The sequence below is a fragment of the Pipistrellus hanaki genome (assembly GCF_964339955.1).
Source record: "Pipistrellus hanaki genome assembly, chromosome: 10".
In the NCBI taxonomy this organism is placed as follows: Eukaryota; Metazoa; Chordata; class Mammalia; order Chiroptera; family Vespertilionidae; genus Pipistrellus; species Pipistrellus hanaki.
In genome coordinates, this window is record NC_140512.1 from 325,688 (window position 1) to 340,695 (window position 15,008).

Genomic DNA, 15,008 nt, shown 5'->3' on the forward strand with positions numbered 1-15,008 from the left:
CCAGCAGTGCATGAGGGTTCCCTTTTCTCCGCATTCCCATCAGTACCCTCTGACAGGAGTGAGGTGGTACCTCACTGTTTAATTTGCATCTCTCTGATGATCATAGCTTTGAGCATTCTTTCATGTCTCTTGGGCATCTATATGACCTCTTTGGAGAAGTGTCTAGATCCTTTGCACATTTTTTTAAAAAAATTATTTTATATGTTTTTATTGATTTTTCTGTAAGGGAAAGGGAGATAGAAATATCGATGATGAGAATTACCCATTGGCTGCCTCCCACACCCCCCCACTGGAGATCAGCTCATAACTTGGGCATGTGCCCTTAACTGGAATGGAACTCGGGACCCTTCAGTTCACAGGCAGATCCTCTATCCACTGCGCCAAACTAGCCAGTGCCTTTGCTCATTTTTTAATTGGATTGTTTGTCTTCCTTTCGTTAAGTTGTATGAGTTCCTTATATATTTTGGATATTAAACCTTTATCAGATATATTATTGCCAAATATGTTCTCCCATACAGTGGGCTCCCTTTTCCTTTTGTTGGTTTCTTTGGCTGTACAGAAGTTTTTTATTTTGCCGAAACCGGTTTGGCTGTGGATAGAGCCTCGGCCTGCGGCCTGAAGGGTCCCAGGTTCGATTCTGGTCAAGGGCATGTACCTTGGGTTGCAGGCACATCCCCAGTAGGGGGTATGCAGGAGGCGGCTGGTCGATGTTTCTCTCTCATGGATGTTTCAAACTCTCTATCCCTCTCTCTTCCTCTCTGTAAAAAAATCAATAAAATATATATGTTTTTAAAAAGTTTATTTTGATGAAGTCATATTTGCTTATTTTCTCCATTTCCTTTGCCCTATGAGCTGTATTCATTCGTAAACATATTGCTAAGAGAGATGTCTGAGATTTTGCTGCTTACAGTTTCTTCCAGGATTTTTATGATTTCACAACTTGTATTTAAATCTTTTATCCATTTTAGTTTTTTCTTGTATATGGTGTAAGTTGGTGGTCTAGTTTCATTTTTTTGCATGTATCTGTCCAACTTTCCCAACATTTATTGAAGAGTGTTTTGACTCCATTGTATGTTCTCACTTCCTTTGTCAAATGTTACCTGAACCCTCACCCGTTTGGTTCAGTGGCCAGAGCATTGACTGAAGGGTCCATTCAGTCAAGGGCACATACCTCGGTTTCAGGATCCTCCCTTGCCCGGTCTGGCCCTCAGGCTGATGCTCTATCCAGAGCCAAACTGGCTTGGGCTCATTGACCTTTTGGATTGCTTTAGTCTGTCATTTATTTCTGCTCTGATCTTTATTTTTTCCTTCCTTCCACTTACTCTGGGCTTTTCTTATTCTCTAAGTTGTAGTGTTAGTTTATTAAGTTTATTATTAATTCTTCTTGTTTTTTGAGATAGGCCTGTAGTACTATGAACTTTCCTTTCAAAACTACTTTTGCTATGTCCCAGAGATTTTGGGTTATGTGTTGATTTTTACTTGTTTCCAGGGAGTTTTTGATTATTTGATCTCATTTAATAACATGTTATTTAGCCTCCATGTGTTTGAATGTTTTTGAGTGTTTTTACTTTAGTTGATTTTTTTCTTTTTTTTAATAAATATATTTTTATTGATTTTTTACAGAGAGGAAGGGAGAGAGATAGAGAGCTAGAAACGTCAATGAGAGAGAAACATCGACCAGCTGCCTCTTGCACAACCCCTACCGGGGATGTGCCCGCAACCAATGTACATGCCCTTGACCGGAATCGAACCTGGGACCTTTCAGTCCGCAGACTGACGCTCTATCACTGAGTCAAACCCGCTTCGGCTACTTTAGCTGATTTCTAATTTCATTCCATTGTGATCTGTGAAGATCAAGAGTGGGTCTCTTTTAGACAGTATATAATTGGGTCATGTTTTTGCATCCATTCAACTACCCTATGCTTTTTGTTTAAGACTTCCAGGCAGAAAATACTTCCTGAAGTACCACTTACTGGTACATTATATAAAATTTAAAAAAGTTACTTAGAAACTGACAAAGGAAAATAAGTTTAAAAATGTACAAATTACTAAATGTTACAGTATCAATAAAAGACCACTAAAAATTTGAATTTTAAGCCCAAAGCGGAAAACTCTGATAAATTTAACTTCAAATCTAGGTAAGAGTGTGGGCTCTGAAGTCAGGCAATCTAAGTCTGTATCCCAGCTCTGCCATTTCTATCTACTAAACCAATGTTTTCTGGCAAACCAATCAGCTTCTGTGGGCCTCAGGTTCCACATATTTAAAGTGGGGGTAATAGAGTTTCTGGGTCAGTAAAGCTCTTAGCACAGGGCCTGCCGTGCAGTTAACCAAATAGTTATGCTGTCCTAGTTCAACAATTTTAAGTGCACGTTTTCATATTCTAACATTTCTGAAACTGGTATGCATCTCACTATCAATGGTGTATCATGGTTAATGGGCAGTTTTTCTTTCTTTGGTAGTGTGTAAAAATGGTGCACACTAGAAACGGATAGCATCTAAGACTCAAAATAATATGGTATCAATCATGGTAAAGCAATATTCTCAGATTCTATTTTAAGAATATTCTGAATTAGCTGAAACCGGTTTGGCTCAGTGGATTGAGCGTCGGTCTGCGGACTGAGGGGTCCCAGGTACGATTCCGGTCAGGGGCATGTACACTGGTTGTGGGCACATCCCCGGTGGGGAGTATATGGGGGCGGGGGGGGGGGGGGGGGAGCTGGTCGATGTTTCTCTCTCATCGATGTTTCTGGCTCTCTGTCCCTCTCCCTTCCTCTCTGTAAAAAATCAATTTTATATATATATCACCTCCTTTAAAAAAAATTATTCTGCATACAGAAAAAAGAGATTCTAAATATATAACCAATTTAAAAATTTAAATATTTCACATGAGTAAAGTATTTCCAATACATCACAAACAGAATAGATTTGAGACAAATCATTTTTGTAAAAAATGGTTTATCAATTCCATTTTTTATATAAAATACATGGGAGAAAGCCAGCCAATCAACACGCAACTGTTGCCGCGTGAAAAGATACTTTTATCAAACTTCGAGTCTAAGAACGAACGTACAAATGTTTCTCTTACCATGTCTACAGTAATTGTCTATGCTGTTCCATTTAACTTTTTAAAATTCCATATAGCCCCAATATTTCTTCTGTCCTAGTTACAGTACAATGACAGGGAGGAAGAGAGTTAAAACAATTCTCTAAGCAGTTTTCTGCTGACCCTTCTTTCCAATCAGAGACTTATGGATGTGAGGGATCACACCTACAATGAAATAAAAAAAATGAATTATTAAAAAGAACTGGCTGTATCTAACTACTTCAGGGCCTTAATAAAAAAAAGAACAATTATACAAAGAGTGAAATTTACTTAAGTCCCGTCTCATGTCTGATCCTATTTATGTATCTATACCAAGGGGGCCTCACCTCAAAGTCCGGGAACTCCTCTAAGACGAGATGTATAAAATGATGTGATTCTACGTGCTTTTTGGGAGAAGAATAACCACAGCTTTAAAGAGGTTCTCCAAAGATGACCCCAAAAGGGTTAAGGGACAACTTACACCTCACCTTCACTGATCCTGACTCCCCTGATCACCCCATAGAGGGTCGACGTTTATAATCAGAAAGGCCAACAGCAATCTGATCAGAAGAGGTGCGAGTACGTACCACCCCCAGCTATGGTGGCCTTGATGAGAGAATCCAGCTCTTCATCCCCGCGGATCGCGAGCTGTAGGTGGCGGGGAGTGATGCGCTTCACTTTGAGGTCCTTGGAGGCGTTGCCGGCCAGCTCCAGCACCTGCAAAGCACCGGCGACAGCACATCAGCCAAGGGGTGCTGAGGGCTCAGTGTGGACTGGTGTATAGCTACAAAGACCACTACAGCATCTGTGCACAAGACACACAAACGTTAGAAACCAATAGTACACTTTTCTTTTTCCTCCTCCTTAAACAATTCTCAATATCCATTAATGCTCCTCTAATGGACTTGGCATTGGACAGGAATATAAACATACAAACAAGTCCCATCCAATATATCTGAACACAATCATATCCTTGAGAACAGAGGTTGTGTCTTTCGTAAGTACCCTTAGAGGAGAGGTCATAGGAATGTTCAACAATTCCAAAATCCATTCTTTTTCATATTTTTATAATGCTTTTTATAGAGCTCTCATTATTTCATTTGGTTTTTCACTATTCATTTTCTATAAGAAACTTCAGCAAAAAGCTATTACTGTAGAAAAAAATAAGGCACAGGGGTATTTTTCCTCAGCCAGGATTCTAAATGTGGACACCTAGAAAACCATGTAGTCTATTTCTGTATAACCTTTAATGGCTAGAACTTATTTCCTAGCACTTGTAGAAAAGATGAAAAATATAATTCAAAAAAATTGTAGTCACCCTGGCTGATGTGTTCAATGGTTAGTGTCAGCACCTGGACCAATATTTCTTTCTCTCTCCCTCCACTCTCTAAAAGTGAATAGATTTTTAATTATTTTTATTCAGAGTTTTTAACATCACTGGGCCCTATATACTAGTATGTACACAATAAGCTTAAAGCCCTTTAGAAAGCACACTGGCATCATAAACCTTTAGTCAGACTACAAAGATAACTCCACAGACCCTCTGCACTTAAGAGCGAGGGAAGCCTTGTTGTACATCTGAAGTAACTGGCATGCTTTAAAACCCACCGGAATCCCATCTTTGTCCTTGGGACTCTGCCCTGGCACCACTATCTTTTTTTAAAATATATTTTTATTGACTTGATAGGGAGAGGGAGAAAAATCAGTGATGAGAATCATGGATCGGCTGCCTCCTGCATGCCCCCTAATGGGGATGGAGCCCCCAACCAAGGCATGCACCCTTGACTGGAATTGAACCCAGGACCTTTCAGTCTGCAGGCCGACACTCTATCCACTAAGCCAAACCAGCCAGGGCTAATTTTATTGATTTTCAGAGAGAAAGGGAGGGAGAGTGAGAAAGAGAAACACTGATGTTAGAGCAGAACATTGATGGGCTATTTCCTGCACATGCTCCCTATTGGGGATTGAACCCATATCCTGGGAGTGTGTTCTTACCAGAAATGGAACCGGTGACCTTGGTGTATTGGGATGATGCTCTAGCCAACTGAGCTACCCTGGCCAGGGCCACCAGTAATTTAATCTTAAATGCTCAATGGGACACAAATGACCTGGATGAGGTTAATGAAATGACAGCAGATAATTAACATATAAGTTGAACCTAAATCTTTCTCAAGTATAATAAAAACCCTCCTTCTGTTTCTACGAGGCGGGCTAACCCTGCCACTGACTTGCTTGGGTCACAGATCATGGAGTTTTGTGGCCAACCACGTTTTCCTTGGGAGGGACTAGGATGGAGGAAGTGGTGGCCCAGGACCCAGGAAATAAGAACTCTTGCCCAGCCATAGCCAGAGTTGCTCAAATTTGTTGGGCACTGAAAGGTTGCTGTTTTGATTCCTAATGGGGCCACATGACTAGGTTTTGGGCTCTATCCCAGGTACGGGGTGTGCAGGAGCAAGCGATTGATGTTCTGCTCTCACATCAATATTTCTCTCTCCCTCTCTCTCTCTCTCCCCCTCTCTCTCTAAATCAATTTTTAAAAATCTTTTTAAAAAATTCCTAGTCAGGGCACATATTTGTGTTGCATGCTTGATCCCCAGGAGGAGGCGTGCAGGAAGCAACCAATCAGATGTTTCTCTCTCATCAATGTTTCTATCTCTCTCTCCCTCTCCCTTCCTCCCTCAAAAAAAAACAGACAACTCTTGCCCAAGTAACTTACCTTCCCGAAATGTGAAGCTAAGCACAATATAGCATATTATTCATAAAATCATGCATAGAACCAGAATGATTATGTCTTTTATCAAATTTTGTATTATATTTGTGATTTTTAAAAATGTACTATCACATTGGCAAACCTTTCCCCCCACCCCAAATCTTTATTAAGAGATTATGCTGTAACTTCTACTGATTATATACTCACTTTAGAGTTCACTAAGAATATTTAAATTCCTTTGGCAATCACTTAAAAATATGGATGGATGACCCATGCTTAATTTTAAGAACGAGTAAACCAACTATCTCTTTGAAACGGTCCTGGGTAACAGGCTGATTAGGACGTATCTAAAACTGCCACCAGTGCTGAAACCGGTTTGGCTCAGTGGATAGAGCATCGGCCTGCGGGCTGAAAGGTTCCAGGTTCGATTCCGGTCAAGGGCATGTACCTTGGTTATGGGCATATCCCCGGTGGGGAGTGTGCAAGAGGCAGCTGATCGATGATTCTCTCTCATCGATGTTTCTAACTTTCTATCCCTCTCTCTTCCCCTCTGTGAAAAATCAATAAAATATATTTAAAAAAATAAAAATAAAACTGCCACCAGTGGGGAGCGAGCAGGAGGCAGCAGACTGATGTTTCCATCCTTCTCCCTCTCCTTTCCTCTCTCTCTAAAATCAATAGAAACATATTTAAAAAAGAGACTAACAAGCAGATTTGTCATTTTTGTTTTAAACTCACATTCCAGGGTTCCAGCCTTTTCTAGTCTAGCGTTTTGGACTTCCACGTCTAACATCCCCTACACACCTCAGCAGTGAGGTACTCCAGGATGGCGGCACTGTACACGGCCGCGGTGGCGCCGACCCTTCCGTGGCTCGTGGTGCGAGTCTTCAAGTGTCTGTGGATGCGGCCCACGGGAAACTGAAAGAGACACGTCTGAATGGGAGGACTGAAGAGCCTAACATCACACCACTGAGAGTGACCAAAGGCAAATAACTGAGTAAAGCGTAAGTTAAAAAACCCGATTACCCATAGTGGAAGCCAAACTTATTTGGCAATGAACAGTCCTAGACTGTGTGCTGTGTCCTAGTACTTAGCCTGCTTTTACCCTCCTGAGAAGAGAATCAAAGTCCGAAGAACACAAACACTACAAGGCTTTATGACTAGTTTCTGCATCAGCGGAAGGTCATCGTACAATGAAGAGAAGCTGCTGGGCCCTAACTGGTGTGGCTCAGTGGATAGAGCATTGGCCTACGGACTCAAGGGTCCCAGGTTCGATTCCGGTCAAGGGCATATACCTTGGTTGTGGGCACATCCCCAGTAGAAGGTATGCAGGAGGCAGCTGATCGATATTTCTAACTCTCTATCCCTCTCCCTTCCTCTCTGTAAAAAAATCAATAAAATATATTTTAAAAGAGAGAGAGAGAGAGAGAGAGAGAGAGAGAGAGAGAGAGAAGCTGCTGTGCAGTCCCATGTGGCCTCATAACCACATTCGTCTTGTTAATTCCTTCACCTAGCAGCCTCATGCGCCTCTGAACTTCCAACACGTTCCTTCAGCCTCAACTCCATTCTGTGTTTCAAGAGACCTGACAAAAACCAACACCATTCGGTAACATGCTGTATTAAATATGTAAGGTCTTAATCTACGTGGATTTGATTACAGAAACTAACAGAGTATTCTCTAAAAAAACAACCAACACCATTCTTTCATTGTGACTCTCAACTTTCTGAAAATGGTACTTTTCATTCCCCAAATAACCTAAATCCCCCTCACTGCACCCTTTACTATTCTCTACCAATTTTTATGGGTCCTCCTCACCCTGTTCCTGGCCCCACCATCCAACAACTTCCTCTCCACAGGCTCTCCTCCTTCTGCCCGCTTCACTCAGAACCGCTCTACGTCTAAGTCCAGGGCCAGTTACAACCCAGATGCCTGCTTTCCGAAGGCAACATTTAAAAGCAAATTCGGAACTTCCTTTCTTGTCACCTGTTTCCCCCAAACGCTAGCACGCTTCTTGAAGACCAGGGTAACATTTTAATGACCAAATGTGTTAGCTGCCTCCAGATGGCAACCTTCAGGAAAGGAGAAAAGGCAGGATTGGGGATGCGCCCTCCATGACTGGCCTGTCCTCTGGAGAGAGAAGGACCTCAAACACCATTTCTCCTTGGGTTGCAGGTTACAGAGCTCTAATACGAACGCAAACTCGGCTTTTCTGTGTGTTTCTCAGGGGCTCACCCTATCCTTGTGTTGCTTTCTTATACTCTACTTGGAAACTCAATTTTACAAAAATGATTTTAAATTTGTAGTTATTTCTATCACCTCACTTGGGAAGCTGGACTCAAATCTACAACTTTTGCACATTGTCATGTGTATGTTTTGGTAGAACTCCAAAATGACTCCACTTAAATTCTTATATCTTCTAACATATCCTTACCACAAGCTCCTGTGTCCCTTAGTTCTGAGGCTTACAGAAACCTTTGACTTTCCTCTCAACACCATACCTCTCCTCCCACTTTTTGGGAGTACATAAATGGCCCCTACTCCTGTCCTTCCCACTCTCATTCAGGTATGTATTACCTTACCCCAAACACCACTGCAACAGTCTCCACCGGTCTTCCATCTCCCACTTCAAATAAATTCTAATAGAATTTACATGAGTTAAAATAGAGAATGTACCCATCAAGTTTAAGTTCCTGTCCCCTTCCTGCAGTAGATCATGTCAGCCTCTTGTTCAAAAACTTCCAGTGACTCACTGTCCAGAGGATAAAATCCAAACCTTACTGTCTGGCCTTTCAACTTCCCTTTTACAAACTGTCTCATATGCACAGAATAATTCTTAATCATCCAGAAAATGTTCAATTTGTGGACTGAAGGTGCAATTATTTAAATAGATGAAGTTTGGAAATATTTAGTATTTTGATACAATTTATAAAATAATCAGAAACACAATTATAATCTAGAAATAATAGACTTTAAAAGAGAAAAATTACCCAATTTACTTAAGACCTCTTCATAACTGTTCTAGTTTGGAAGAAGAGAATACAAATTAAAAGATAATTGCTTTATGATTTAAATTTTGACCAATTAACCTCATTATTAAAGGTCCGTAGTAGTATATTTTTGTAATTAATGAAATTTCTATGGGCCGTGAAATTACAACAGTAAAGAGTTTGATAATGAATTACAATGTCATAGATACATTACCTGTAGCCCAGCTCTCTGTGAGCGAGACACTGCCTTAGCCTTGGCCTTCCCACTGTCCTTACCAGCTTTGCCTCCAGCCTATGTGAAAAAAGACTCCAGGTGAAGATGCTATTTCACAATATTCAGGAAACAAGAATTTCCTAATTTTATTTTAATCAGTTAAAAAAGTCTAGGTGATCTCCTTCCTCAATTTTATATAAATTAATAATGACGTAAATATACATACAATATACATAGCAATATACATGTGTTATATCACCACTTACTAATTTATTTAAAATGAGGTCAAACCTTACTTAAATGAAATTGCTAAAAATTTGAACATATTTTTCAAATTTCAGACTGAAGAATCTTCATGTCAACATATAATTTCCACAAGAACGTTCAGAACTTAGCCTTCTAAGAGGAAACAAGTAAAAAATAAGAAAAAAAAATTAAACATCCATGAATGGTGTGGCTTAGTTGGTTAGAGAATCTTACAGTACACCAAAGGTGGCAGGTTTGATCCCCCTGTCAGGGCACATATAAGAATCAACTGGCCAAAACCGGTTTGGCTCAGGGATAAAGCGTTGTCGGCTTGCAGACTGAGGGATCCCAGGTTCGATTCTGGTCTAGGGCATGTACCTTGGTTGTGAGCACATCCCTCATGGGGGGGTGTGCAGGAGGCAGCTGGTTGATGTTCTCTCTCATCGATGTTTCTAGCACTTTATCCCTCTCCCTTCCTCTCTGTAAAAAATCAATAAAAAAAAAAAACTTTTTTTAAAAGAATCAACTGGTGAGCCCTGCCAATGTGGCTAAGTGGTTGAACCCCATCTATGAACCAGGTCAGGGTTCGATTCCCAGTCAGAGCACATGCAAGGGCTGTGGGCTCAATCCCCAGTGGGAGGTGTGCAGGAGGCAGCCAATCCATGATTCTCTCTCATCATTGATGTTTCTCTCTCTTTCCCTCCCTGAAATCAATAAAAATATATATTTTTTATTTTTTAAAATATATATTTTATTGATTTTTTTACAGAGAAGGGAGAGGGATAGAGAATTAAACACACTGATCAGCTGCCTCCTGCACACCCCGCACTGGGGATGTACCTGCAACCAAGGTACATGTCCTTGACTGCAATTGAACCCAGGACCAATCCACTGAGCCAAACTGGTCAGGGCAATAAAAATATATTTTTAAAAAAATCAACCGATGAATGTGTAAATAAGTGGGACAAATCGATGTCTGTCTTTAATATCAATTTTTATAAAATCAACTGTGGCCCTAGCTAGTTTGGCTCACTGGATAGGGCATCGGCCTGTGGACTGAAGGGTCACAGGTTCGATTCCACTCAAGGGCATGTACCTTGGTTGCGGGCACATATCCGGTAGGAGGCGTGCAGGAGGCAGCTAATGGATGTTACTCTCTCATCGATGTTTCTAACTATCCCTTCTCCCTTCCTCTCTGTGAAAAATCAATAAAATATTAAAAACAAAAAAAAAGCCACCATTGGCAAAACACCGCGAGTTTCCCAATGTACTCCTAAGCCGTTTTCATCTGTTTCACCCACCGTGTTTACCTAGTTGCTTTAAGAAGGCAGAGACAAAAAAAAAAAAAAAAAAAGGAAGAAGGAGGAGGAGGAGGAGGCAGAGACAACATCAGTGTTTAGAAACCTGGTCCATTCAGTGGCTGTTTCCACGGTTTGGAGATTCAGACACGCTTCTGATTCAGGAAATCAGACTGTGATCTGAATGAACGCGACGCCTGAGAAGCCAAACCAAGTACTGAACTTTGTTTGCATCCTCTCCGAGGCCATGCCATTAACTCAAGAGTAAGGAGAGAAACATCGATCAAGGGACGCCCCACAGGGGGTCCAATCCGACAACCGGGGCGGACGGAGCGGGCCCCGCACTCGGTGGGACGGACACTCGGACGCGAACGGACGCGGCTTACTTCCGCTCAAGTTGGAGCTCCCGCGGGCTCGCTGACCACTCGGCGCCGCCGGTATTTTTAGCCGCCGGGAAGGGGACACCGGCGCCCGGCAGTCCGCCGGGGCGCGCGTGACCCCGGGAGCACCGGCGGCCGGACCTGCGCCTCGCGCGCCCGCGGAAAGGCTTCGGCCCCGGGGCCGCAAGGCCCTTCGATGAGCGGGGAACCCGCGCGTCCCCACCGGGCGCTGCGTCCGAGCCACACGGCGCACCGCTCAGCGCCCGGACGCGCTCGCCGGCGGCGGAGGGGCTGCCGCCCGATCAGGCCGCCCGGCCCGCCCGCCGCCTGCCGCCCGCCCAGCCGCCGCCGCCGCCCCCGCCCTCACCATAGTCTCGGCCGCTCCCGCTCCCGCCGAGCCGCCGCCGCTGCTACCGCAGCACCGACCGTCGCCGTCGCCGCCGGAGCCCGGACAATAACCGGGACCCGCCTCGCGCCGCCCCGACCAATGGCCGCCCGCTTTGCTAGTTTGAACCTCGGCGGCCGCCCAATCGCACGTCTCCTTCTATCCAGACCCCGCCCCTCCGGCACCGCCTCCCTAACGGCTGTTTGTTTTTGCACACGGCACATGGGGGCGGGGACTCCGGCCTCCACTGGGACGTGCGAGTGAGCGAGTGGGGGCGGGGCCTCGCGCCGCTCTCCGCCTGTGTCTGTGGCAGAGCCTGATGAGCGGAGCGATGGACCAGTGAGGGTGGACGGTGGGTAGATATTAGCCAATGAAAACATTGCCCGCGAGCAAGGGAGGCGGGCCTCAGAAAACCACAGCGGGGTTAGCCAACGAGAAGCGACTGGAGGACGGCGGCGGTTTTCCCGCGCATTCGCGGAGTCCGGCGTCCCGCTCGGAACTGCGTGGAAGGGAGCTGCTGGGGGCGTCGCCCTGCCCGCGGGCTTTATGACTGCCGGGGCGTGTCCATCTTACGGGGCTCCTGTCGCGGCGGACGCTGGCACCCGGCCGGCATTTCACCGGTCTCCTCAGGTGGGCGGACCTGCCCCGCGGAGTGAAGGACCCTCCGACCCGAGGGAAGGTGACGAGGGCTGAGGTGAGGAAGGAGGCCCTGAGCCGGAGGCGTGGGGGGAGCCTAGAGCCAGGAAGTTAAGGGACTGCGCTCGCGCCTCCTTTCCCGCCTGAGCGACCCGCCGGGATGTCCCTGGGGGCCTTTCCCGGTCCCGGGAAGCAGAGTGCCGGGGGGGATGTCATGGCGCAGGCCCCGCAGTGCCGTCGTCTGGCCACCCTGTGCGCTCGCCCTCAGCCCCGCGCTGTCAGCCGGGGCCACCTCTGTCCTTGTCACAGCCCTCCCTTCCTTCCCTCACGGACCCGCATCTTCGTGAACACGGCCCCCGGTGTGTTTCCTCAACCTGCTTTACTCGGACCAGATCCGAATCCCCGGAAGGCTCTGCACGGCCGGCCCGGCGTGCCCCAGTGTCCTTGGTTTTGCCTTTGCTGGAAACAGCCCCCATGGCAGCTTCTCGCCTGCTGACCGCGTCACCCTTCAGGCGTCAGCGAAGACTTCCTCACTTCTGCCTCCGGACACCTTCGCCTGGATGGGGTGCCTGCTGGCCCCCGGGATCTGCCACTTCAGCTCTTTTTTTTTTTTTAAATACATTTTTATTGATTTCAGAGAAAGGGGGGAGATAGAAATGTCAATGATAAGAATCATCAATGGGCTGCCTCCTGCCCGCCTCCTCCCCCAACCCCCCACTGGGGATCGAGCCTGCAGCCGGGGCATGTGCCCTGACTGGGAACCGAACCCTGGCAATTCTTTCCTGTAGGAGCCACCCTGGGCAATGCAGGGTGTTGGGAAGCACCCAACAGGTGCCAGTAACAGGTTATGACAACCAAGTGTCTCCAGACCACCTCAGCTCTTATTGCCCGAATTGCATTGGCTTCCATTGCACGCACGACTCGTTGTTAGGCCTGGGGCAGTACCAGGCACCATAAAAGTCACTTGGCAAAGGAAGGGAAACGATGACATTCTTCAATGCCACTGAGACCGTCATTTCATGGAAAGGCTTGAGTTTGAATACAGACTCCTTCACTCATGCCGTGAACCTGGACCAGCTATTTAACGTCATCAGGTCCGTTTTGTCCCATGTAAAACTGGAAACTACAGTTACAGTAATCAAGATAGGGTACTGGGCCCTGGCCGGTGTGGCTCAGTGGATAGAGTGTAGGCCTGTGGACTGAAGGGTCTTGGGTTCCATTCCGGTCAAGGGCACATGCCAGGGTTGTGGGCTCCATCCCCAGTAGGGGGCATGTGGGAGGCAGCCGATCAATGATTCTATTTCTCTCCCTCTCCCTTCCACTCTGAAATTAATAAAAATATATATTTTTTAAAACTTAAGGGGAAAAAAAAAGATAGTGTACTGGCATAAGAATAGACAGGCACTGCACCAAGTATGAATGCTAACTTAACAGGAAACGCATATTGTCTCCACTCTCCACCCCTCAGCCTTCCTGTCATTGATTGAGATTTCCAGGAAAATGTGGTTAGATTGAAATAAGCTGGTTCTCATCACAGATAAAGTAGTCCCTTTACTGATTTCTATGTCCTGTTTATAGGTGGGAGAGTGTGTTGAATGATCATTGACTCTTCCCACAAATAGCACTTGGCTCAGAGGAGCTCCATTGCCCACAGTCACACTCCTTTTTAGGGCCAGCTGGGCTATTTAATCAACTTTTGAATGAGCAGTATATTCACATATCCAAAATGTTAAAGGTACAAATAACTTCCATTTACAATAGCATCTAAAAGAATAAAATACTCGGGAGTAAATTTCACAAAAGAAGCACAAGATTTATACTCCTTTTATTAATGTGTTTTTATTGATTTCAGAGAGAGAAACATTAATGATCAGAGATAATAATTGATCAGCTGCCTGCTGCATGCCCCACACTGGGACTGAGACCAAAATCTGGGTACATGCCCTGATGGAATCAAACCATGACCCCCTGGTTGATAGGTCAGTGCTCACACCACTGAACTGGGCTATATCTTTTAATTTTTAAAAAATTGATTTCAGCCGGGACAGGTTTTGCTCAGTGGATAGAGCGTCGGCCTGCGGACTGAAAGGTCCCGGGTTCGATTCCGGTCAAGGGCATGTACCTTGGTTGCGGGTACATCCCCAGTAGGGGGTGTGCAAGAGGCAGCTGATCGATGATTCTCTCGCATCGATGTTTCTAACTCTATCCCTCTCTCTTCCTCTCTGTGAAAAAGCAATAAAAATATATCTAAAAAAAAAATTGATTTCAGGGAGAGGGAGAGAAGGATAGAAACATCAATAATGAAAGAGAATTATTGATCTGCTGTTTCCTGCATGCCCCCTCCAGGGGATCGAGCCCACAACCCAGGAATTGAGAACTGAACCATTACTTCCTGGTTCATGGGTCAATGTTCAATCATTGAGCCACACCTGTAGGCAAGATTTATACTCTTAAAACTACTAAACATTGTTGGAAAAACAGATCTAGGAGAATCACAGCTTGCTGCTTTGTAGAAATTGACAAGACCATCCTAAAATTCAGGTGGGAATGCAAGAGAACCAGAATAGCTAAAATAATCTTGAAAAATAATTAAGTTGGCCGAAACCAGTTTGGCTTGTTGGATAGACGCAGTGTTTCCCAACCTTCTCTCATGATGAGAATCACCTGGTGGAGTTGTTAAAACACAGATTCCTGATCCCAACTAAGAAGTGCTAAACTAGAATTTTTGGGAACATATAGGTAAAATTGTATACTTAACTAGTGCTCTAAGACAGATGTTATATACAGAGCACTAAGTTAGGTATGCAATTTTACCTATATGTTCTCAAAAATTCTAGTTTAGCACTTCTTAGTTGGGATTCAGGAATCTGTGTTTTAACAACTCCACCAGGTGATTCTCATCATGAGAGAAGGTTGGGAAACACTGGGATAGAGCGTTGGCCTGCGGACTGAAAGGTTCCAGGTTCAATTCCGGTCAAGGGCATGTACCAGTAGTGGGTGTGCAGGAGGCAGCTAATCGATGTTTCTCTCTTACCAGTGTTTCTAACTATCTCTCTCCCTTCCTCTCT

At 44.9% G+C, this 15,008-nt stretch overlaps 1 protein-coding gene across 3 annotated transcripts; it reads right to left on the reverse strand.

Annotated features, from left to right (window-relative positions):
- Window positions 1-2,939: 2,939 nt before the first annotated feature.
- Window positions 2,940-11,461, reverse strand: H2AZ2 (H2A.Z variant histone 2). Of its 3 annotated transcripts, none has more exons than XR_014796101.1 (5): window positions 11,287-11,414; window positions 8,996-9,073; window positions 6,532-6,711; window positions 3,671-3,800; window positions 2,940-3,269 (listed from the first exon to the last, which is right to left on the reverse strand). XR_014796101.1 is itself a non-coding variant. In XM_084896470.1 (5 exons), exons 1-5 carry the CDS (start codon window positions 11,287-11,289, stop codon window positions 3,208-3,210), a joined length of 387 nt encoding a protein of 128 aa, XP_084752596.1. In that variant the 5' UTR covers window positions 11,290-11,461; the 3' UTR covers window positions 2,940-3,207. The 3 variants fall into 3 exon arrangements, 2 of the variants coding, with proteins under 2 accessions (XP_084752596.1, XP_084752597.1); XM_084896470.1 differs by having other exon boundaries at window positions 6,598-6,711; window positions 11,287-11,461; XM_084896471.1 differs by lacking the exon at window positions 6,532-6,711.
- Window positions 11,462-15,008: the final 3,547 nt, after the last annotated feature.

Bases quoted from the DNA above. Each gene is read 5' to 3' on its own strand.
- H2AZ2 (XM_084896470.1), bottom strand. The intron at 6,712-8,995 runs GTAATGTATCTA...TGTCTCTTTCAG, and splicing joins CACAGAGAGCTGGGCTACAG to TTTCCCGTGGGCCGCATCCA. The intron at 3,801-6,597 runs GTGTGTAGGGGA...GGTGCTTTGCAG, and splicing joins TGGAGTACCTCACTGCTGAG to GTGCTGGAGCTGGCCGGCAA.